Source organism: Lycium barbarum, chromosome 5, assembly GCF_019175385.1.
Source record: "Lycium barbarum isolate Lr01 chromosome 5, ASM1917538v2, whole genome shotgun sequence".
Lineage (NCBI taxonomy): Eukaryota > Viridiplantae > Streptophyta > Magnoliopsida > Solanales > Solanaceae > Lycium > Lycium barbarum.
The window spans coordinates 31,760,009-31,783,928 of record NC_083341.1 but is presented as its reverse complement, the minus strand read 5'-3'; the positions used below and the strand labels follow the sequence as shown (position 1 = coordinate 31,783,928).

The window sequence follows — 23,920 nt, the reverse complement described above, 5'->3', positions numbered from 1 at the left end:
ATCGGAATCGGAACCGGTTTACCGGTTTCGGTTACCGTTTAATACCTTCCGGTTTTGATTTTTTGAGACCGGTCAAAATAAAAAAATGTAGCCGTTAACTGTGTGGGCTGGACCGTTGGGCAACGGTCCATTTTGCAAAAATGACCGTTGCCAACGGCTCCAAACGCCCCTTTTGGTCCCCCAACCTCCCCAAACTTTTTTTTTTACACTTTAACCCATCCCCCACTCCTATATAAATCCTTCATTTCCAATTTTAATCCACACCAATTCACTCTTCTCTTTCTCTCAATTATAGTTACTTTGCAACAATTAGCCACTTTAAATTTCTCTCAATTAAATATTATAAGGTTTTATTCTAGTTTCAATTATTAATTTTGCAATTATAATATTATTGGTGGAATTGGTGATTTTGCAACAATCTGAAGTAGCTTTGGTGGATTTGCAATTCTAGCCGCCTTCACTTTGTTGGAAATTAGTCCGACAATTTGGTACCTTCGTTCCAACTCTATCTTTATTTTTCGCTATTTAATTTACGCAATTTAATTTGTTGTAAATTTTCTTGTGATTTATTTGAGTGTGATATAAATTAATTCTATTTAATAATGGCGAAGAGATTTAAACGTGGTGCCGGTAGTAGTAGTAGTATTGTTAGGGGTGGGTTTAATGAGGAAACATTTGTGAACGAAACACCTAATTTAGGTATTGATGTTGGTGGAAATAATTCACTTTTAGATCATGAGGCAATGTAACACCGACACTTTTAATGAAATTGATGATGATGATGATGAAACACGAGCCCCCGAAAATCTCATAGGAGACACAGGTCCTGCACAATCACATACACAAGACAAACCGCCAAAAACTCGTAAGCCAACCGCTAAAATCTGGGGATTTATGACTAAGAATAAGGAAAGACAAACAACTACATGCAATATATGTAGACAAGAATTTGTTTTTAAGCAACAAACTAATAAGGATGATGGAACGGGTTCACTAACAGGTCATATGAGAGGTAACACATAAGGAAATTTGGGGAGAGAAAACGCGTTCAAATGTGGGGGGTATTCAACTAACAATAGACCCACGAACCGGTAAATTTTTTAGCTATGACAAGAAAAAAAATCGTACATAAATAGCTAAAATGGTTGCTTTTGATGCTCTACCATTTTCCTTTCCTTCGGGTTTGGGTTTTGTTACTTATATTCAACGTTGTTATAATCCGTTGTTTGAGGGTATTCCTAGAAGTACTTGTAGATCGGATATTATAGATTTATATAAAATATATATATATATATAGATTTTATTTGCGCCACGTATTTAATTCTTCAAATTGTAGTGTTTCTCTTACCGCCAATTTGGGTCTTAGTCTTAACAAGCTAGATTTTTTGCTATTACATGTCATTGGGTTGATGACAATTGGGTTATGCAAAAAAGAACTATATCTTTCTTATATGATGAAGTGAAAGGTCGTCACGACAGAAAACTTTTAGTGGATTCAATGTCTACTATTATGAGATTTTTTAACATTTATAGAAAAACACTTTGTATTGCTTTAGATAATGCTTCTAATAATACAAAGGCGATTGGTCTTTTAAAAAGGGAATTAAACCCTCCGCTAAAAAATATTTTTCATGTGAGATGTAATTGTCACATTTTAAACTTGATTGTTAAAGATGGTCTTGAGTGTTTTGAAGATTCTATTCAAAAAGTTAGAAATGCGGTTGCGTTTCTTTTTGTAATGCTAATAGGGCAAAACTGAGAGATTTTAAGAATTCTTGTGTAGAAAATAGCCTTAGACCTAGGAAAATTCAAGTAGAAGTTGACACGAGGTGGAAGTACACTTACATTATGTTACAACAAGCATATGATTATAGGACTCCCATACAACAAGTTCACAACCATTTTAATATGAATAGTGATAATTGGTTAAATATTCCCGATTGGGAAGATGTTAAGGAATGTGTTGAACTCTTACAAAAATTTTATAATGCAACTCTTGCTTTTTCTAGACAATTATATCTCACGTTAACCGAAATTTTAGCCTACTTAGCGGAAATAACTAGAGTTTTACAAGAGTATAAAAATAAATCCGGTTATCAAGCAGCTATTTTTAATATGACAACAAAATTTAAGAAGTATTTTTTTCTCATCCCAACTTTATTTATATTGGGTTCTCTTTTAAATCCTTGTTTAAAAATGTCTTATACTAGAGCATTGGTTAATCAAATTTATACCTTTTTAGAAGTTGAAGAGGAAGTTGAACCATCTTTAGCTGACGCCGAGCTCGCGATTGATGCCGAGTTTAGAAAAGTTTTTAGTCATTATTCTAATTTGGAAGAAAATGCTACACCCGTTGCTCCACGTCCTACTACTTCTCAAAGTAACAAAAAGGGCTTGTCGGGTTTGTCGCATTTAAAACTTTTACATTCACATCCAACTCCTTCTTATAATGCAAACTTTGATGAATATCACCTTTATTTGATGCAGCAAAATATGGATATCAAGGAACTAGATGATTTGGACGTCTTAGCAAGGTGGAAGAGATACAAGGCACGTCATCCAATACTTTCAAGAATGACTTGAGATATCCTTACGGTTCAAATATCAACCGTGGCTTCGGAGAGTGCATTTAGCCAAGGAAGACAACAAATTGGAGACCATAGACACTCATTATCCAGATTTAGCTTGCAAATACTAGTGTGAATTCGCGATTGGATTAGATCGGAGCGACACAACCAAAGCTTAGAAGCGGTGGAAGGCAAATAGGAAGAGATTGAAGATTTGATAGCAAGTGGAGTGGACCAAATGGAAGACTTTGAAGATATCTCCATGATCGAATATGATATGGCGGCTATTAGCCAAATGATTGACACTTTTTGATTTTATTATTCTACTATTTCTTTGCAACTCATGTATTATTTGTAAGTTAAAATAAACTACAACTTGCAAATAAATGTTATCCAAAATATATGGCTCATTGAGCTTTCTTCTATTTACTTGTGTTCATATTTTTACTTATATTAAGTTAGGAATATACCTAAAATATACTAAGAATATACTTATAATATGCATATACTTAAATTAAAAACTAGAAAGTTATATACTTGAAAAATAACTAAAATATACTAAGAATATACTTATAATATAAATATACTTAATTTATAAACTTAGAAAAAACTTAAGCTATAAATAACTTAAGTTATAATACATATAACTTAAACATATATATATATATATATATATATATATATATAACTTATAAGTATATATAGTATACATATAACTTAAACATATATATATAACTTTTATAACCTAAGTATATTGATATATATAAGTATATTTTTAGTATATTTTAGGTATATGTAGTATAACTTAAGCATATAACTTAATATATATATACGTATATGTTGTTAGTCAGTAAATATATAAACTTTACTTATAAACTTATATAACATATGTAAATATACCTACAATATACTAATAAATACTATAATATATATATACTATACAAAAAAAAAAGGTTTTCTAACGTTTTGGACCGGTCCGGTCCGATTTCCAGTTTGAAACCAGTAAACCGAAATCGGTGGCTGGTTCCGATTTTTAGACCGGAAACCGGCCGGTTTTATAACCGGTTACCGGTCCGGTTCCGGTCAAACCGGTTAACTGGCTTAGTATGACCCTCAGGAAGTGCCCTAAAAAAAAAGGACGACACACTATCAACTGGTCAAGTACTAGTAGTATCCTATTCAAATTCATACACAGTACTTTAATGGCGTGATCGAGAAAATAATCTAAGAATGAAATAGTGATAGAACGTAGAAACAAAATTATTTCCAGTATATGCAGTAGCTATTCTCCGTCATTTCCAAATTAAGTTAAAAGAAAGTTTTTGTTTGCACTAGGGCGAAATTGACATGGCCTAGAATTAGTTAGTGACACAGAAACATTATCTGTTATAATTTTATTTCCTTTGTTTATATTATGCTTCCACTTTTATGAAAATGTTTGATGGAGCAAATTAAAGAAAGTGCTTTTCAGATATTTTAGAAACTCTTATTTTTCTAATTCTTTTACTTGGTCTAGGCAACAAGTCATAAAATTTATTTGGATAGACCATGTAGATCTGTTTGTTGCTTTTATTTCTTTTTTTTCTAAAATGCTTATAAGCAAAAAAAGAGAATTGCAACGAGCCTCTGGCATGCATATGCTTTCTTAATTTTCTTCGTAGTGTCTTTTGTAAATTAAAACATGACTACAAGATCTACTTCATGTTGAAGCAAGCAAATGTGACTAAATTTTGTAATATTAGTTTGGTGTAGTTTCAAAGTTATGATTTTCTTCTTATCAACTTGTTCAAAAAATTTAATTAATTTAAGAATGACCTCTGGAAATAAATAATATTGCTCCTTAAAAGTATGTCCTCTTCATATCTACATTTTGTTGCTTTATACACGCAGGCACAGTAGACATCCAAGAAAACATACGACATATATTGACATGCAAATTTTAAAAGATTTAGTTTAGATCCATCAGTTCTTAAACAAGAATAATTAAGGTGAAAATGTGATTACTATTCGGCTCTTGGCAATGAATAATCAAGTACAATGTATATTATATCCAGTAGCGGAATCAGGATTTCCTTTTCACTAAGCATTTTTTTTGCGCGGATTGCCCTTCTTTTGGGGTGGTCTTTAAATTTTGCCCCTCATATTTGTGGTCTTTAAATTTTGCCCCCCATATTGCTGGTCTTTAATTTTTGCCCTTCGAGTTGCAACCCGAAGCTTCGCGCATAAATCATGAGGTTCTGGGTTCGAACCCCCGCTCAAGCATAAATTTTAGAAAAAAATAGCAAGGCAAGGTTTTTGCCGGACCCGGCATACACTTGTTAAGGAATAACCAAAGTTATGCCGGACCCGGCATATTCATGCCTTATGAGCAGACTTGGCATAAGTATGTCAGGTCCGGCATAACTTTGGTTATTCCTTAACAAGTGTATGCCGGGTCCGGCATACTTATGGGCAGACTTTTAGTTAAGCCTTAACTAAAAATCTTTCCCTAATTATGCCTTATGGGTCAGACTTTTAGTTAAGGCATAGCTAAAAGTATGCCCAATAAGGCATAACTTTTCCTTAAGACATAGACTTTACCTTATAAGACAAACTTTTAGTTATGTCTTAAGGAAAAGTTCCGTCTTATGGGACATACTTTCAGTTATGCCTTATGGGGCAGACTTTTAGTTATGAGACTTTTAGTTAAGGCATAACTAAAAGTATGCCCCTAAGACAGAACTTTTCCTTAAGGCATAAACTTTGTCTTATAAGGCGGAACTTATAGTTATGCCGGGTCCGGCATAACTTTAGTTATTTCTTAAGGAAAAGTTCCGCCTTTTGGGGCATACTTTTAGTTATGTCTTATGAGACACACTTCTAGTTAAGGCATAACTAAAAGTTTATCTTGAAAAGTAATATATATATATATATATATATATATATATACCTCAAGGCAAAGTCTGCCCCCATCGGCAGACTTTTGGTTAAACATAACTAAAATTCTGGCGGTGGGGCATAGCGAAATTTAAACTCTGCCTTGTAATTTTTTTTAAAATTTTTGACTGAGTAGGTGTTCGAACCTGGAATCCATGAGTTTTAGCCGAAGGGCAAAATTTAAAGATTACAACTATGAGGGGCAAAATTTAAAGATCACCCCAAAAGAAGGGCCCTTTACTAAGGGGGTTCAAAATATAAAAAAGTAGACATACAAAGAAGTCAAAGAGGGTTCAACATCTACTATTATACATAAAAAAATAAGTTTAACCATGTATAAATAGTGTTTTTTTTCCGCCGAAGGGGGTTGAACCCCCTCGGCCTTATGTGGCTCCGCCGCTAATTGTATCTATTTATCAATTTTGAAATAAATCAAAAAATGAAATTCGATAAAATATTACTTCCTCCTTTCATTTTTACTTGTCCACTATACTAAATATAGATGTCCAATTTTACTTATCCAGATTAGAAAATCAAGAGATATTTTACCATCTTATACCTATTTTATCCTTATTATTAAGTTCTATAATTATTTTAAATTCTTATGGCTGTAAATATTACTCCATCCGGATAAAAAAAAGAGTCCACTTAGTCATTTGCACACTCTTTAAGAAATTACTCACTCCAAAAAAAAAATATGTAAATTGACTAAACTACTCCTAATTAAATAGGCATTGGGATTTGATTACATAATACTTAATAGGGATAATCTGGAAAGATAATGTTAATTGTTTCTTGATTTAATAAGTGGACGTTTTTTTTACCTAAGAAAAAAGCTAAGTCGACACTTTTTTTTAATCCCAAGGAAGTAATTATTTTAAACATAGACGGAGGGAGTAGTATTTGTTTTCCCGAATGTAGCCTTAGGATATGGTTGATGCATATTGGAATTGTTAGTTCCAGCATAAAATTTTGCAAAGATAATATAGTGTTTGGTTGGTTGCACAATTAAAAATAATCCGCGCATAACTCTAATGCAGTGTTTGCTTTGCAGTAATAAATACCATACACACTAAATTATGCGGAAACTTATGTATTTTATATGGGATAGAATATGGAGTAAGTATACATGCAATAATAATGTTGGATTAATCTATTTAAAGACGAAAATCTCCTTTCAAATTAAGCAATTCGTGTTTAAAATTCTATTCATTATTAATCATGGCATAATAATCCATTCATTAATAATTATTTCCTAAATAATCTTTACATTATGATCCCCCATAATTGTATGTGACCGAAACGACTCCTGAAGGTAAATAATCTTGGATTAAGAGGGGAAAAGGAAAGGAAGAGAAAAGTTGATTAAAGCGATAATGATAATTTGATACTCTATATGTTAAGCAAAAAAGAATAAAAGCGAACATTTTTATATTGGTAGTTTGTGTGTGTCTGTATCTTTGTCTGAGCAGTCTTGGTAACATGAGGGAAAAGTAGAAGAAAGCAAATGGAGATTTGACAGAGAGGGGTCATGCTCATGCCCATTTACACGTAGGCATTTAGGGGATATAGCTTAGCTGGCGTCGCTGTCTCGAGACCGAAAGCGAAACATAACGCATAGAAAGATGTGCTTCAAAGGAAGGACAGTGATATGATTTTCAAAATTGTTTTTTTTTTTTTTTACACTTTACTTTTACTCATGTTGTTGTGATTTGTTTATGCAAATGTTGTGTACTGGGATTAGTGAAGTTTCCTGCTTTTCTTTACTACCTTTTGTTTTTTTCTTTTCCACTGGAATAATTCTGCTCCTCCTCCCCATGATTTGACCTATCAGCTAATTTTTATCACTAAATAATAATACTCCCTCTGATCATTTTTTCTTTTAAGATTTTAACATATTCATTAAGGAAAATTACTTAGTAACCTACATTAATAGAATTATTGACTAAATTAACCTGGTCTACTCGTATAAAATGTATTGAAGGCTTTTTAGAAATATACTCAAGTCATTTATTGTATAGAATATAAATTAAAAATAAAATTATATCTTCTTAGGTATTTTAAAATCATTTATCTTGGACCAAATTTAAAAGATTATATAATCACCAATTATTGTGGACACATTCTTAATTTGTTTTTTTTTTCTTTTATTATTGGCTCGCATCTAATTGGTGTTTCATGATAATGCACGATACGTACACATTTTCTTTAGTCGAACAGCTATAGAAAACTTTAAGAAGGAATTAGTAAACCAAGTTATTAGTTTTCTATTATGGTTATTTGCATTTGCTAAGCTTGACCGAATTTGTAAGTAGATGATTAGGCAGCTCAATTGGGAAAACCTAGCAGAGTTATTAAAGGTATGATGTATTCCTTAAGAAACTAGAAAAAATGAAATAAAACGAGCAAAGCACGAAATGCCATTTAATTATAGTTTAGAGCAGCTAATTATGGACTGCAATGACACTTGAATACTTAACTATCATTAATTGGTAGAAATCCAATAATTCAAACTAAATGATATTTTTACATCAATTCCAGTAGTGTTTATTCTTTTCCCTTTTTTTCCCACGCAAAGAAGCTGGTACCGCGAACAACACAACAATAAAAAAGATTTTTACCTCTGAACAAACCAGCGGGCAAGTTCACAAACTCACCATACATCCACCAAATGTACTAAACCAATGAAGGGACAGGCAGGCAAAGCCTTTTCCCTCAGTTAAAATACCACTTAGATTTAGATATACAAACTACAAAGGCTACACCACAAAAGAAAAATTAACAGCAAATGTACACAAAATACTAGCACTCAAGGCGAATGCCCTGAATCCTTCCACAAAAACATTACTCTAAAAACAAAAACCAATAAAACTGATAAGTGAAAAAACAGCTTTACAACACAAAAAGACTGCAACCCTCAATGCAGCTGACCTCCAAAATCAAGCATGAAAAACCACCCTAACATTATACTTCAATATTAGATACAGACGTGTAGTCCCCAGCAATCTTATCGACCAAAACATGCAACATTGAGAGCCCATAATGCACAAGCAGCTGTGTCTTTCAATGGAGATCCATCAGCACAAAATTCACTAACATAATTACAAAGAACTGAAACCCTGGTTTCATTTCACCAAAAGGGTACAGCTTCAATCTCTGTCCACATTTGGTATATACTCTCTCGAATGTTTTAAGCATTTGTGTCGGATAAGAGATTAAGGACCTCATTGTCATTAAAATTTGAGCCCAATGCAAGATCGTGTGGAGTTTTACTTTCCCCATCCAAAGCATGTGGATCAGCACCCCTGCAGTTAATCACACACAAGGGCAAAACTTAACATATGGAGAATCACATTGCTTACTAATATGGTTTGAAAAATGGGCAGCCCGGTGCACAAAGCATCCCGTGTTAGCAGGGTCAGGGGGATATGGTTTATAGAAGGATAAATCTGTAAGGAACACGCAACTTCCCCATAGGAAAATATGACCACCCTAACCCAATGAAACATTAATGAGGAGAAATATAAGAATTAGCACAGTATGCTACTTTTGATTACCTTGCAAGAAGCAACTTAGCAAATGAAGCTTTGCGTCTCATAATGCACCAATGAAGTGGTGTCTGACCACGTAAATCTGAAGCATTTACATTTGCACCATACTGCATAAGAAGCTCTAGCATCCCTAGGTCAGCTGTTTCACAAGCAAGGTGTAGAAGCGAGCACCCATCAAAGTCCCCAATTATATGCCTTTCACTTGGAGTTGCTAAGTCCATTTTTAAGCAAGTAGAACTCTCATCAGTGTATGGTTGTTCTTGCAACAGCATTACTTTGGCAAGGGTTAAGGAAGAATTAGACACAACTTGCTTGTAAAGAGCATTAACATCTGCTTCAGAGCTTACAATAAGGCGATACACAGCTTTCTTATCATTAGCTCGAACGGCCTCCCACATCATTTGTGCCACAGAGTTACAGTCCTTGGTCCGCCGAACAAATGTTTTCTCTGCATACTGTGATAATGGAGAAAATATTCAATTAATAACCAGGAATGTATTGCCAATGTCATAAGGGTCAAAGTGAAGTCAATGCTATAGGAGAAAATTAACATGTCAGGCTTAAAAGACAGATTTTTTTCTTTTCAAGTTAGTCCGAACAATGCCTGAATAGCCAGCCAACAATAAGCTCAATTCTCCCATAAACATAAGGGCAGGCTTGCATGCAAGCCAAATGACATAGGTGCACTTGAGTGCTTCGCACTTATAAGACATCACTCCCCACAAACTACAGACTATGGATGTGAGAAGCAGGTTAGATTTTTTGTTATTTTGTTCTATACTTATTTGGGTTTTTTCCTTTTTGGGAAAGGATACAGGTTGAGATTGAATGTCATGTTTTTCCTTCTCCATAATTCGATTGCTCGGGCCACAGTTACCAAGCTCCAAACATGTCAAGAGACTTTATTCCTAAACACATGATATCCATAGAGTTTGCCAAAATCAGAGTTCCAAGAGCAAAAATGGGACAAGGGGAATCTTCTTGATGGTGTTCATCTCAGACTGCAGTTTTCAAGCTAGCACTTTGATACCCTCAGAAATCCTTGTAGACTCACACAGACAGGAAACTCAAAACATTACCACAAAATCTTTCGTCATAGAAATAACAGTTCATACAACCAAAGATGTCTCTTCTACAATTCTGACTGATGGAAAAAGCATTAAACAACTCATTGTTTTAAACAATTACGGAGAGTGATGGTAATGACCTTTGCATGGATGAATTTCTCCTTGGTTGAAATCGGATCAGCATGACTTGGCTTGCTGAAGTAGAGCTGTTGCTGTTTATCAGATCTGTATGAGCTTCAGTTTTAAATGGCCAAGTTATATGAGAAAGATGAAGATAAACTTCAGAGGAAAAATGATTTGAGCGGGAAACTTACCTGGCAGCGGAAAAATTAACTTGGAAAGAACCTCGTGCTTGCAGTGACTCCTCCCAGACTGAATTTGCAAAGGTATTCCCCAACGACTGAAATAAAGCTATAACAGAAGGCTCCCATACTTTGACATCAAGTGTCAGTGACCTCACCTGCAGAGAGACGATCATAACTGAGGACAAGATGCAGAAAACCAACTCAATGCACCATTATAAATGTTCAGAGGGGTTTATACAAACAGACGCTCAAAAGACATTTCCTTTCTAAACAACTCTAATTCTGTCAGAAAGAAGAAAACTAACATGCATCCCTTGAAAAAGCTACTCTAAAGTTTCATAATCCACCAGTACACCGGTATCACAAGTATCTTTAAAGCTACCATCAAGAGAAGCACTAGAAATTTCATTTTTCGGACTATTCAGCTACCTAAAGAATTTTAAATACAGTCACAGATATTAGAGCCATGAACCAGGCAGAAATACATGGGCTTCAACCTCCAAAACAAACTAACAGGCTTTCAGTCAATAAAAATATAAGAATAAGAAACAACCTTTTAGGTGATCTTGTACCAATTGCTGCTTAAAGTTCAAAAATCTAAACAAAACTCCAGTATGTTAAATACAATGTAAAATCCATGCAATTGCTACAAGACACTTTTGAGAATTCCAATTTTAACTTTTCTAAATAAAAACAAACAAATATGCACCGGAAGAAAAGAAGAATTTTAGATCCTTTGAATATGCACAGAAAAGAAACGAATTTTAGATCCCAGCAAAGAGGCAGTACAGCCTGTGACTAAATAATACGTAGCTGAAATCAAAAAGTTTACCTTTGATATATGCACACCAAGATTACGATGAACACCTGAACATTCAATACAGACAAGAACTCCAAGATTTAAAGATGCCCAATCTGGTTCAACAGCACCACAATCAGCGCATTTATCATTCCCGCATACTCTACGTAATGTGTCAATTGGCTGTTCAGTTTTTGGAGCAGATCGTAGCTGTTGTGAATTTCTGAAAGCGCGCTCATGATGCGCTGAGATAAGCCTGTCAGACGGATGGTCTTCAACTGCAGGCGGGTCAAAATCTGAACTTTCAAATGAACTGCTCTCACTGGCAGATCGATGATGACCACTTCCCATAGGACTGGCAAGCAAACACTGAAATAAAGATTGGAAATTGTAGTTGATGGGCACCAAATTAAAGGGAACTAAAAAGTATACCAGCTTCCAATAGTTACCCTGTCAGGGGCCTGAGAACTCAACAAAGAAGCAATAACTCCTGTTATTTTCTCAATCCAATCCATTTGGTCCAAGGCACTCTCTGCCTACAATAAGAGGGAAACCTTTAAGTTCTGATTTCACAAGTCTAGCACACACTCCACCCTGCAACAACAGTGCAATGGTTGGCATGAGATATCCAAAATGAAAATGCTATAGCAATTCACCTGCAAGGTGTAGCTCTTTGTAGGGGAGATAATCCTGAAGCAAAACCGCAGATCAGATTGGTCAGCATCAACCTTTATTGTTGATGTCAAAAGGTTTACGGTGTGATGAGCAACAGACTTTTCATCATGTACACCACCATGATAATGAGACGAAAGCCAGCGACTTAGAAGTCCAGACCCAAGCTCTGAACTATTTCTCTGGCCAGAATGTTGACCACCTGACCCCTGCAGAATATGAACTCAGCAGATCATAAATTAAGGTTAGGTGAATGGTATTCCTTTTACATCCCAGCCTATATTGCAGATAGTACTCACAGATGGTTTGGTGTTCTGTTTGCGATAGTAGTACAACATTCCACGGCTATCAAGAACAAAGAACCTTCTTTTCCAGTCTCCCCTCAAGTTTGATGAGCGCTTTGATAGATAACCTTGTCTAATGGTTTGAACCTGAAAGATCACTGTAGTTTTAGCTGACGAAAGGTGAGAAGGGTAAACCAAAGGAGCATTTTATAAACATGAAAGCAATAAATAAAGGGTAAAATAGAATTAATGCAAGGGTTCTCGGTGATATAATAGTTTCAACACCTTTCCCCTTGCAGCAGATTGCATGACAGCTTCTATTTGCTTATGTGAACTTCTGCCAATGGCTTGTATACCATCTCCATTAGGAGATCCATTAGAACCATTGGAGAACCACCTGCTCTCTCGATCTACTTGTCTCTTGTATTCTTGCATCTTTTCATTAAGAGCTGCCTTCTCATAGTTGGAGCGTTCTCGAGACTGCTGTGCGTAGGTCAGGACCTGCAAAAAAACATTAAAAATGACACTAGAATATCTACCTCCTATGAGACAGCAACATATGTAGATGCATTTCAACTATCATGTCACATTGGCAGCAACTCAACGGTAGGTCCCATGACCAGAGGATTAGTCAATGCTACATAATACTAACTCCTCTCCAATTTATGTGACGTAGTTTGACTTGATACGGAGTTTAATAAAGAAATAGACTTTTGAAACTCGAGGTCTTAAGCAGGCAATATTATTTGTGTTGCTACAAGACTTCTGAAACTAGTAGTCTTACACACCCTAACATTTGTGTGGCTACAAAATCTTCTCATTAACGGTAAAATGGGAAGTTCAAAATAAAATTGTTTCCAACTATAGAAACGTGTCATTCTTTTTGGAACAGACTAGTAATGGAATAATCTCTCATAAACTGGAAGAAAGGGAGTAACACATAAAAAATAGTCCTTCAAACATTACAAGAGTGTCTGCCGTGTTGAGACCCATGAGACATAGGGAGACATGAAAAGTGTTGGGACCATTCTACATGAAAAGTATTGGGACCATTCTAAGTATAAAAGAAAGAAGAAATTGAGGACAGTTGGCAGAAATTAAGAACAGTTGGCAGAAAGATGAAAGGTATTCTCATTTTCTGTTACCTAAATGTAAATTTGATCATTAACCGTTCTGTAGGAAATAAACCAAGAATATATTGCTACCTATCTGAGATTTTAATTGAAGCAACCTCAATCAAATTGCCACAAATGAAACCAACAACAAGACAAACCTGATTGATATATGGCTCCATCTGATGCAAAAGCTCGTATCCCTAAAAGATAGAAATAGAATGTGAGAAATTGAAAACAAATAGGCTAGGATAACTTCCAACTGTATGACATGCCTGTTTGAAATAACGAAGATGAGCATCCATTGTGCCACTAACTGCTTCCAGGAATTCAAACCGCTTCTTTGCTTCAACATTAGAAAGAGCGGTTACCTGGATTGTTAGGGTTCAAAAAGGAATAAAAGGTCAACATGTCATTTCTATTGTGGTAACACCTTTTGAATCATAAAATCTAAGAGATTCCTTGAGATGCTCTATCTCTAGATTCACTCACCAAACTGAATCGAGCTTGCTCGAAAGTTGATCTTGCATTATGAAGGTCCTGGAAGAGTTAAAACCGTGTTAAGTGGTTTGTGCCTTCTTTTATTTTCAAAGTAGGCAATAATATGTGGAAACGTTAAACAACTGTGACTTCAGAATGTTTTCTATAGGCAGTATGCATGGCTAGCTGCTATGTCTTCTATACCTCCTCCAGTCCACTGGCAATGTCACTTTTTGTGCCTTTCCTTAATGACAAAAACTTCTCGCGAGCCTACAGAATGGAGCATATATCAAGGAGAATCAAATAATGTTAATGGATTTAATAGAAAATCCCTAAATCAACAACAGAGGAGTGTTCCTATTATTTTAATTCAGAACTCCAATTAACTTGAAAGTTTTTTCTGCAACCTTTAAGAGTTCCTTCAACCCCCATTGAAGTGGTAAAATATATCACCAGGAGACATTTTTAAATGGGAGGAAATAATCAAGGTAAACCAGAATATCGTGATAATAGTTACGTGGTGGCAATGCATTACAACATTTTCTGAAAAATAGCTCTTCTAATCCAATTCCCTACATATAGGATAATTAATAGAGGTGTGGTTCTGCATACTCAACAGTTATCTATACGAAAAAATATATCTTCAAATGCATCAGATGGTGAAATTTCTCACAAGCATTAGGAATAAGAATACCTGATCATAAACCAGGCTAGCCTTGTCAAAGCGCTTCCGAGCTTCCTGCACAAAGAGAACTCCTTGTAGCAAATACTTACACAATCGTTATATATTTGAGTATTTAAGCCCACAAAATCAGGTTTCACATATGCATGTTCTTTTTTGATTTAAAATGACCGAGAAACCCCAAAGGCCAATGGCGCATGGTTTGAAACTCGGCGGATAATGGGCCCGCCCTCCACCTACCACTAAAATACCAGACTTTTGACTGTGGCAGGGTTCAAAACCGTGACGTGTGCCTAACCCGCACATCACACGCTTCGTCTAACACTAGACCAAGCCATGGGACACATGTAAATATTTGTGTTATCCTGAAGTAGCAATCAAAAATGCCTTTTAGGAAAGAAGGGAAGTTAAAGAATAGTACCTTGACATCTTGCAGGTCTATGTTAACGAACTGCAGTAACCGATCATTCAGCATGTGCTCAACCTGAGAAGACAGTATGAATGTCGGCGAAGTAGGTGGTTAGTTAAATGCATGCCACTATCAGACTAAGGAGATCACTTGCAGTTCTATCCAGTTCTATCTTTTTTTCTGGGCCTACTTGTGTGCATCTTAACTACTCCACCAGGTACCTGCTACCTCCCAATAACACAGGTAACTCTGCCACAAATACTTAGGCAGATGAGAACAGATCACTTGCAGATATAATTTCATTGTTTCCATAGAAACGAGAGCCTCAAATGAGGAAAAATCAAAAAAATTGATGATAGAATGAATAAAGTCAAGAAGAATGCCAGGCAAAAGAATAAAATATCAACAGGATCAGAATATTCTTGTAATATAGAAATACAACAGCAAATAATTCAACTAGCACAAGAAGAAATTTCATAAATTACTGACAAACGAAGCTGATAGTCAAGTTCGCATAAAAGGGGAGAGAAAAAAGAGGTATAAAATATTAAAAAAAGAACCATATTCTTTTTGATCAGGAAAGAGAACCATATTTCTTAGGTCGCAGATGATTAAACTCAGAGTTCTGTGTTCTAAAAGGTTAAGATGGGCAAGAGTTTAACACAGATATTGCGAAAATGAGTGTCGGGGACACGATAGAGCTTGAAATGGAGCTCAATCAAAATGCCCTTACTTAGAAGCCATATACTGCATATCAAGGTGAAAAACAACTGGTCAAGTCAATAATTCGGAAGCACACCCCAGAGAAAAGGGTAATATTGAATAGATGCTTTGAAGTCATCTCTTGAAAGGAAACCGGTGCTGCTTTCTGCCCCGAATAAGGAGTTGAGCAATAAAGCATCCGAAGGAATATTGCAACAATAACATAAAATTGAGAAACAAAAGATACTGAAAACTTTACCTGTGACCGAAGAACTTCCTTATAAGTCCCGATTTCCCTCAGCGCAATTGTAAATTTAGTCATTACAGGGCCTACAATTAGAATGGAGTAAGTGAATGAACACTTAATGGGTCATTATCCAACTACAGATCACATGTTGAAACTGGATTTTTCATATGAAACTTGCAAAGTAAAGCAGCAAAGGATTAATTCATAAAGGTCAAAGCACTAAAGTAGAATATTGAAAAGGTGTTTCTGCATTTAGTAGAGCCAATCTCTTTATGCTTGTTAAACAAAAGCTTTTGATGAGAAGCACCATTTAGCTGATGCCAAAAAACGAGGGCAGAATAGTTGTGGAAATTTTAAGTCGAACACTATCTTATACTATCTGGATACTTTATAAGACATACTATGTTGCAAAGTACAAGATCCTCAACTAAGTCTCGCTAAAATTCTGATCATTAACAACTAAAGTAAATTCTATTTAGTGAATAATCAGAACAGGTCCAGGAAGTTCTCTCAATCCCTAAGATATTCTCGTCAAACTCGGCATGTGAATAATTGGAGATGTGATCCAAACTCCAGATTACATAAACATGTACCACGTTAAACCAATGTTCAAGTCTTATTGCCCAGCTCCCTCAAATTGCCAAACCAATAGACAGATACCAAAGAAACAAAAAATAAAAATAAAGAATAGAGAGACTTTATAAAGAATAGAGAGACTTGAGACTACAAACAATGTAGTGGATGACCAATTATTATTTTTTTGGACAAGTCGGTGAAATAGTGGATTATTGAAATAGGATAGAAGGTTGCTGGGCTGCTTTTCCAAAAGGGAAGGGTAAGGATTGAAATAATTATATATTTCCCAGACCATTAATTTCTCTTGTTTCCATTACTCTGTAAGATGTCTCTTCATCTAGGAACCAGTGTTATCAAAAGCGAAAAGCGCAAAAAAGCTCTAAGGTTAGCTGGGGCTTTAAGCGCAAAGCGCAAATAAAGCATGGGCTTTAATGAAAAAAAAGCGCAATGATGCAAAAATACAAATATATATATATGTTTAGTCCAAGATTAATAATAATAAGCATGAATAACAAATATATGGGCAAAGAAATTGTAAAAATATTACGATAAAGCGAAATATCAATCATCTAGTGTCACCTCTCCAAGAGAGGCTCATTGACAAGGAAAAGTATGTCTTAAAGCCTTGATGACGACACTGAAGCGCACATAAAGCTAGGCGAAGTGCTCAACATGTTTTGAGCCTCGCTTCAGGGCTTAAGCGCGCTTAAAGCGCACCTTTGATAACACTGCTATGAACCCACAAGAAGTGCCTCCATGTTTACGAATTTATATCAGCACTTGAAAAATAAAAGGGTGGACAAGTGAGGGTTGCTCGGTAAAACACCTCCACCCACGATCGGTAGGTCCAGTTTCGAGTCACGCTGGAGGGGAAGTGTGGAAACACTATAGATCCTCCAAAATGGGGGTAAAAGAAAAAAAAAATTGCTCTAGGATAAACACTTGTAGCTGCCAAACATCATCTGAATATATGTATCAGCTCTTTACATACCTCCAAATGCAACGCTAATAGGATCATTGTGGCCCCCACCAAATGTTTCCAGGGCGCTCGCGAAAGCAATATCTCCATCATATCCCTCTCCAAGTCCTTCCCTGAAAGTAGAATAGAAAAACTGAAACTTGAAAACCTCTACAAATTCACCAAGGATCAAAAAAGAGGTTGGATGTCCATTAATCAACAAAACAACCATAAAAGGACTTATAGAAAGCAAACCATTGAACTGCTATAAACGCTCAAGCCCTACAACATAAATCATCAAGCTTTCACCATGACCTTGCCCATTGACAGGCAGCTGAACTACCCTGCACTAATCTAATAAAATCTTGTGGTTTTTATGCAACACTAATGACTTTCTAAAATAATAGGTTTCAACTAGTAGAATTTCGGGGATACATCAACAAGATTCTAAGAGAAATATTAAATCATTTGTTGCACACACCAAGAAGCATACCACTTTTGAGCTAGCAGAAGACACTCTTCTTTTTCTTATTTTAGACAATAGATTGTGACGGCAAAACCAACTAAATTTAGAAGTTCAAAGTTCAATAAAAACTTCATTATGAGAAAGAATCAACAAAAATGAAAATAGAAAGAAAAAAATCAAGCAGTCATTTGGCCAAGAAGTTATACCACCAGAACTAATGATGTCTACACTCCATTCAAGGAAATGTTTTCTGAGATGAAATCACATATATTTAGAAGAATTGCATGTCTATTAAAACAGCAATTACTGTAGATTACTCACTCATAGTCTCAGCATCGTCGATAAGAAACCAAATGAAAAAGAACAAAGCATAGTTTATTAAGCCAACAACGAACAAAGAACACTCACGTGTATTTTCGACATCCTTTGTAAAACTTCAAGCTTCTTTCTCTTAAGGACTCGGCACTTTCTTCCAAGCATTGCAGCTGTTTCACCCAAACATCAGTCAACAATACAAAGTGAAATTCTGTGAGGATCCACATAAAGAACTAAAATTTTCTCTCTTTTGAGTAGAACACTGAGGTTTGACTTGGCAAAACTTTTGAGATCAATGTACACCAAGACGTAACAACAACTTCATCGGAGCGCTTTTTGCATATTTTCATCTAAACTACCATCTTTAAAGCTATATTCATCACAGGAGTAAATAACCGGAAATCAGTTATCAAACACAATGTGACGTGCATTCCCATTTCGTATAGACTCATCAAAGCTCCAGCTAAGAAATAGCCAACTATATGTCATCTGAGATTACTATATCAAAAGAAAACATTTAACCAAGCTATTGGGAAATGGAAAACCCAGACTTACTCACTAAAATAAGATAACAGAAATTACCACTTATCTCATAGAAATATCCTAGCATTTAAGGATTTAAAAGTTAAAAAAAAAAAAGAGAGAGAGAGAGAGAGAATTTAATCAAAAGATGAAACATTGTATTTTCCTCAATCAGAAACTGTAATTTTAGTGGCTAAAGTAACATTTTTCATAATTGTAGATCCTTAACTAGTGAACCCAGAATTAAAGTGAAAGAGTAAGAAACAGGAGAGTTCTTAGTTTCTATCGGCTCAAGCAACAATAAGGAAGAATAACAGCAAAAAAATAACAAACCTGTTTACGGAACATGGGAGAGTCATCCAGTTTACCGAAATGCATGTTTGCAACACTGATTTATCTTTTATACTCCAATTCTCAATTAACATTACCAACGGTAAATAAATGTTCGATCTTGCCCGATCTCAATTCATCTGTCTTTAGTGGACAAGAGCAGTCAGAGCTGCTTCAGCTAAGATAATTCAATGCACTCCAAATTTGCTACTCCTATAATTGGGAAATCAAGCTACTGTAAATAAAAAATGAAAAAAAGTAAAGTGAGGGGTGTTGGTACAAAACCCTAGAGGGTGGGGTAGAAACCCTAGAAATGGAGAGAAAGGAAAAATCTTGGGAACTGAATGAAATGTATTGTATTGTTGTCAGCACCACCAAACTCAACTCCTGTACAAATTATGAGAACTTGGCATTTCTAATTACAGGGTTGATTTTCTCGTGTTAATCTTTGCACTATTTAGCAACCATTTTAGTAAACTTACTTACTTTACTTTACTTTACTTTACTTTTAAAGCAAAAATGGCTGCTGAAAAGAAAGAAATCAATAGACCCTTTTGTTTTATCTATTTTCATTTTAAATGTCATTTGAGTGTAAAGAGGAGAGAGACACGGTTACTTACAGTGCGAGGGGGGGCAGACAGACATTGTTCAAAGACTAGCTTCACATCTCTTTACTTTTTGCCTTTTCTTTCAAAATTAAAACACTTTCTTTTTTCTTCTTCTTTTACTTGCTTTCTTATCACCTGCAGTGGATAAGATACGGGAAGGGAGGTTGAGGTGGTTCGGCCACGTGCAGTGGAGATGCGTTGATGCGCCAGTGAGAAGGTGTGAGAGGATGGTTGTGATGGGCTTGAAGAGAGGAAGGGGTAGGCCAAAGAAGGCCTGGGGAGAGGTGATTCGGCAGGACATGGCGTTACTCCGGCTTACCGAGGACATGACCGGTGATAAGAGGGAGTGAAGGTCGAGTATCAGGGTAGAGGGCTAGTGGGGGGCGCGAGGTTTCCTTTCTCGTATTAGGAGCATTTTTATCCTGCTTCTATGTGTTGGTCTTGTCTATCTTTGTTATTTTATCATAACTTTGTTGTTCTTGCTATTTCTCATTTTCACATGGTTTTGATTTGCTTGTCCATATCTGACTCTTTTCCCTTGTTTCCCTTGTTTTCTTTTGAGCCGAGCGTCTTTCGGAAACAGCCTCCCTACCTTCCAAGGTGGGGGTAAGGTCTGCGTACACTTTACCCTCCCCAGACCTCACGTTGTGGGATCCAACTGGGTATGTTGTTGTTGTTGTTGTTTTACTTGCTTTCTAAATCTATTTTTACCTCCCTCCATCGCTATTTACTTGTTCAGATTGTATTTTGCACTCTACTTTAAAAAGTACTCTAATAATTAAGAACATGAATTTGAAAATTTGAATTTGAATACTAATATTTTAATTAATTTAAGAAATAGTTACTTGACGATAAAAAATTAAACCATAATATTTTTACCTCCCTCCATCTCTCTTTACTTGTTCGGATTGTATTTTGGACTCTACTTTAAAAAGAACTCTAATAATTAAGAACATGTAGGAATTCCGAAAACGGAAGGATTATGTTAGATCCAAAAATTTAGCTTGTTATAAGTGTGGCAGAGTTGGTCATTACTATAAAGACTGGGTTTTGCATCTTAGGTTTTGAAGCAAAGTTCTAATGGTTTCATTAGTATCAGACCATCTTCCTGAAAAATGTTCTATAATATTAATAACTAGTGTATAAACAACATTTGGTATCTGAACAAATTGAAAATTTGAATTTGAATACTAATATTTTAATTAATTTAAAAAATAGTTGCTTGACGATAAAAATAAAATTAAACCATAATAAATTCTCTCTTTGCTATAATCTTAAGGATATGCATAATTAAATATCTTTTCAATAAAATATAAAATTAAGTTTATTTTAGTTCCTGGTTGGATATAACTTTTTTTTATTTCAAATATTTGTCTGGTTATATATTGTGTTAAAAAATTGCAAAAACACAACTCCCTCAACTTCTATCATATTTCAAATGAAATATGTATCCAAAAATAATTTTAATTGGTAAATATTCATTTTCACCTAAACTTTAGATGCTATTCTTTTTTTAAATACCACCCTATTCATAACATATTTCAAATGAAATACGTATCCAAAAATAATTTTAATTGGTAAATATTCATTTTCAACTAAACTTTAGATGCTATTCTTTTTTTAAATACCACCCTATTCATGTTCTAACGTTACTAACAAAGTCGTAACATGTTGAAAGCATGTGGAGAGAGAATGACTCAGCTTAACCTCTCTCTCTAAGTCTAGTTTTTTCTCCGACAATGGACCAACTAACTAAAGGCCCATCACCCTCAGTATCACCGGAACCACCCAATTGTACCGACCAAAGAATGGAGGAACATACACCTTCCCGTAACTCCTATAAGGAAATCTTGCTTAATGCACCAATGGTGTGCGGTAATGACTATGACCCCACCACTGGGGGGAAAACCCAATGGCAAGGGAATCATGGAGAAAGACAACGATGACATTGCACTCAAACCAGAGGAGGAAGAACGTCTCTACTATCCCTGAAGATTCTCATTGATAATAAAAATCATTGGAAGGAAGATGTCATACCAGTACCGAAGGGAAAAGCTCTTAGAACTCTGGCAACCCACTGAGAACCTGATACTTATTGATTTGGGATACGATTTCTTCACAATCAAATTTGAACAAGAAGAGAATATGAAAAAAGTAATCCTTCAGGGACTATGGTTTATTGCAGGCATATCCTCATGGTTCGCAAATGGGAACCAAACTTCGTTCCAAATGAAGCGGTGTTGGATACCACTGCAATATAGGTCAGACTACTGCAGCTGCGCACACAGTTCTATGACACTAAGTTGTTAGAGAGAGTAGGGAAGAACTAAGAAAGCTCCTAAAAATTTACACTTGTACATCATCAACCCTCAAAGGAAGATATGCTTAAATTTGTGTACAAGTCTCCCTGCAAGAGCCGCTGAAATCGACCATAACCATCAGGAAACAAATCCAGATGGTCCACTACGAGGATGAAGGGATTCTATGTGTTGGATAAGGAGGTAGGGCCATACATTGGAAAAATGCAAATTCATATCACCCTAACAAGAAAAAGCATCAACTAGCACATCTATACTTCTAAGCAACGCAAAGGAGAACTGGAAATGGTAGAATTCCCTAAAATAAAAGACGCCGGCAGGAAGAACAAAACCACCTAAGGGAAAAACACCAATCATTGGAAAAGAAAATCGGCTAAGCAGAACTGAAGGGTAGGTCAAATCATATGATGTTGTGTCAGGTAAGTTTCTCCCTAAACCCCGGGTTGCTAATCCTCATTGTGAGAAAACACGAGCAAAATCAGGCAACGGAAAAGACCTGAAAAATTGGACAACAAATGTTTTCTCAATTCTTGAAGAAGACCCAAACAACAATGTCAAAGGGACAACTGCTAAGCCAAACGATGTCGTTAAAAAACAACCACTTAAATGAAAACGACAACATTTTAGCCACTGACAGTTTGTACAATCTTGAACCGGTTGACCGTACTAAATCGGCTAATAAAAGAAAAAACATTTCCACAAGGGTTATTAACCAAAATTGTTTTGACCCCATTAAGAACACCCCTCCAAAATACAACTTTTTGGAAGACAAAAATGATAAAAATATCGAAGCCCTTACTGATACCCTTCATAGGAAAAATAAGAGTCCCTATGTTCAGAACAATCAATCCATATCTATGGAGATGACACACGTCGTCTCCTTGAAGATGAAAATCCATAATAATGGGACAGGTATGACCTTGAACGACAGCATAAACGTTTGCAATACCCAAAAAGGCAACCCATATCATACCTAAACCTTCCAAATTCCCTCTCTCACTTCTCTGACCTTGGTGAACAACAATGGCGAACCAATACAACCTCTCTCACTTCTTTGACCTTGGTGAACAACAATGGCGAACCAACACAACCCCCCCCCCCCCCCCCCCCACTAAACCAGAACCTTACCCTTATTACAGAACCACTTCCACCAGACTATCGACCTGTCTCTTGGTTAGAAATGGTGATGCAAGACCAAACTCTGACTATAGACCTGCAAGTAAGGAGGAACATGTATCAGTGATCATTCGGGACCCTGGTTTTCTAGCATAGATAGTCCAAGCAGGGATGAATCGAGTACTAACCAACTATGGCACACTGATATGGTTGTTGACCTGGACCCAAGCCCAGGTGTTCTGAGGTCCACTGCCAACTCTGGTAGAGTTCAGCATGCAAATGACCCAGATGGCACAAACCATGTCGTTCTTCCTAACCCCATGCTCTCCACCAATGAATCCTCGATTTATACCACAAATAGCACAAGCACCTCTACCACCGACACCAAAACCACTACCAGCCCCATTAGCTCCGGAACCCTAAATCTAAATCCCCATAGAGAATGTGGAAGTCTTAGGGAAGAGGACAAGGGAAACCGATATGGAAGCGGAGGAGGTATCGATGGTAAACCAGATGAAATGGAACTTTCAACACTTGGAATCCATTCTAGCAAAAATAGGAGCACTAAAAGTAGAGTTTTTGTTACTAAAAGAGCCAATCTAAACAAGGTCTGAAGGGCCATCGAGCGAAACTCTTATAGCAGTTTGCCTGGGAAACTTGTTAAAAGTACTCCTAGGAATAGTGCATCCCTTAAGAGCATGCTCAGAAAACTTCGAAACTCTATTGACTCTGACATATAGGAGGAAAAAAGCTCGAAAGATGTTGACCAAAAGTCCAACCCCACATGGAAAGGGAAAAGGACTGATCTTGAACTCCCACAAGCCACAGAGTACCCTGATAAACTTCATAATTTGGAAAACTAGAGGTGCTCACAATGCTGAGTTTCATCGACACTATAGGGAGATGGTTCATGCCCAC

The 23,920-nt window shown here is 35.9% G+C and overlaps 1 protein-coding gene across 4 annotated transcripts; it reads right to left on the bottom strand.

The window, feature by feature from the left end:
• Positions 1 to 8,082: 8,082 nt before the first annotated feature.
• LOC132640794 (ADP-ribosylation factor GTPase-activating protein AGD3) lies at positions 8,083 to 19,710 on the bottom strand. 4 transcript variants are annotated; one of them, XM_060357557.1, is made up of 20 exons: positions 19,581 to 19,710; positions 18,964 to 19,173; positions 18,202 to 18,278; positions 17,361 to 17,461; positions 15,806 to 15,876; positions 14,857 to 14,919; positions 14,448 to 14,492; positions 13,958 to 14,023; positions 13,766 to 13,813; positions 13,549 to 13,644; positions 13,435 to 13,476; positions 12,447 to 12,662; positions 12,177 to 12,308; positions 11,862 to 12,086; positions 11,638 to 11,741; positions 11,239 to 11,560; positions 10,416 to 10,561; positions 10,242 to 10,335; positions 9,041 to 9,489; positions 8,083 to 8,788 (listed from the first exon to the last, which is right to left on the bottom strand). In XM_060357557.1, the coding sequence occupies exons 2-20, from the start codon at positions 19,006 to 19,008 to the stop codon at positions 8,674 to 8,676; spliced, it is 2,457 nt and encodes an 818-aa protein (XP_060213540.1). In that variant the 5' UTR covers positions 19,009 to 19,173; positions 19,581 to 19,710; the 3' UTR covers positions 8,083 to 8,673. The 4 variants fall into 4 exon arrangements, with proteins under 4 accessions (XP_060213540.1, XP_060213542.1, XP_060213541.1 ...); XM_060357559.1 differs by lacking the exon at positions 19,581 to 19,710 and having other exon boundaries at positions 10,242 to 10,326; positions 18,964 to 19,548; XM_060357558.1 differs by lacking the exon at positions 19,581 to 19,710 and having other exon boundaries at positions 11,239 to 11,574; positions 11,655 to 11,741; positions 18,964 to 19,547.
• Positions 19,711 to 23,920: the final 4,210 nt, after the last annotated feature.

What these genes read in the sequence shown, in the direction of transcription:
- LOC132640794 (XM_060357557.1), bottom strand. Translation starts at nt 19,008, where the DNA reads ATGCATTTCGGTAAACTGGATGACTCTCCCATGTTCCGTAAACAG. An exon ending in TGGAGCCATATATCAATCAG is followed by an intron (nt 12,663 to 13,434) that starts GTTTGTCTTGTT and finishes GTTTTTTTGCAG; the next exon opens with GTCCTGACCTACGCACAGCA. An exon ending in TTGGTGTGCATATATCAAAG is followed by an intron (nt 10,562 to 11,238) that starts GTAAACTTTTTG and finishes GTCTCTCTGCAG; the next exon opens with GTGAGGTCACTGACACTTGA.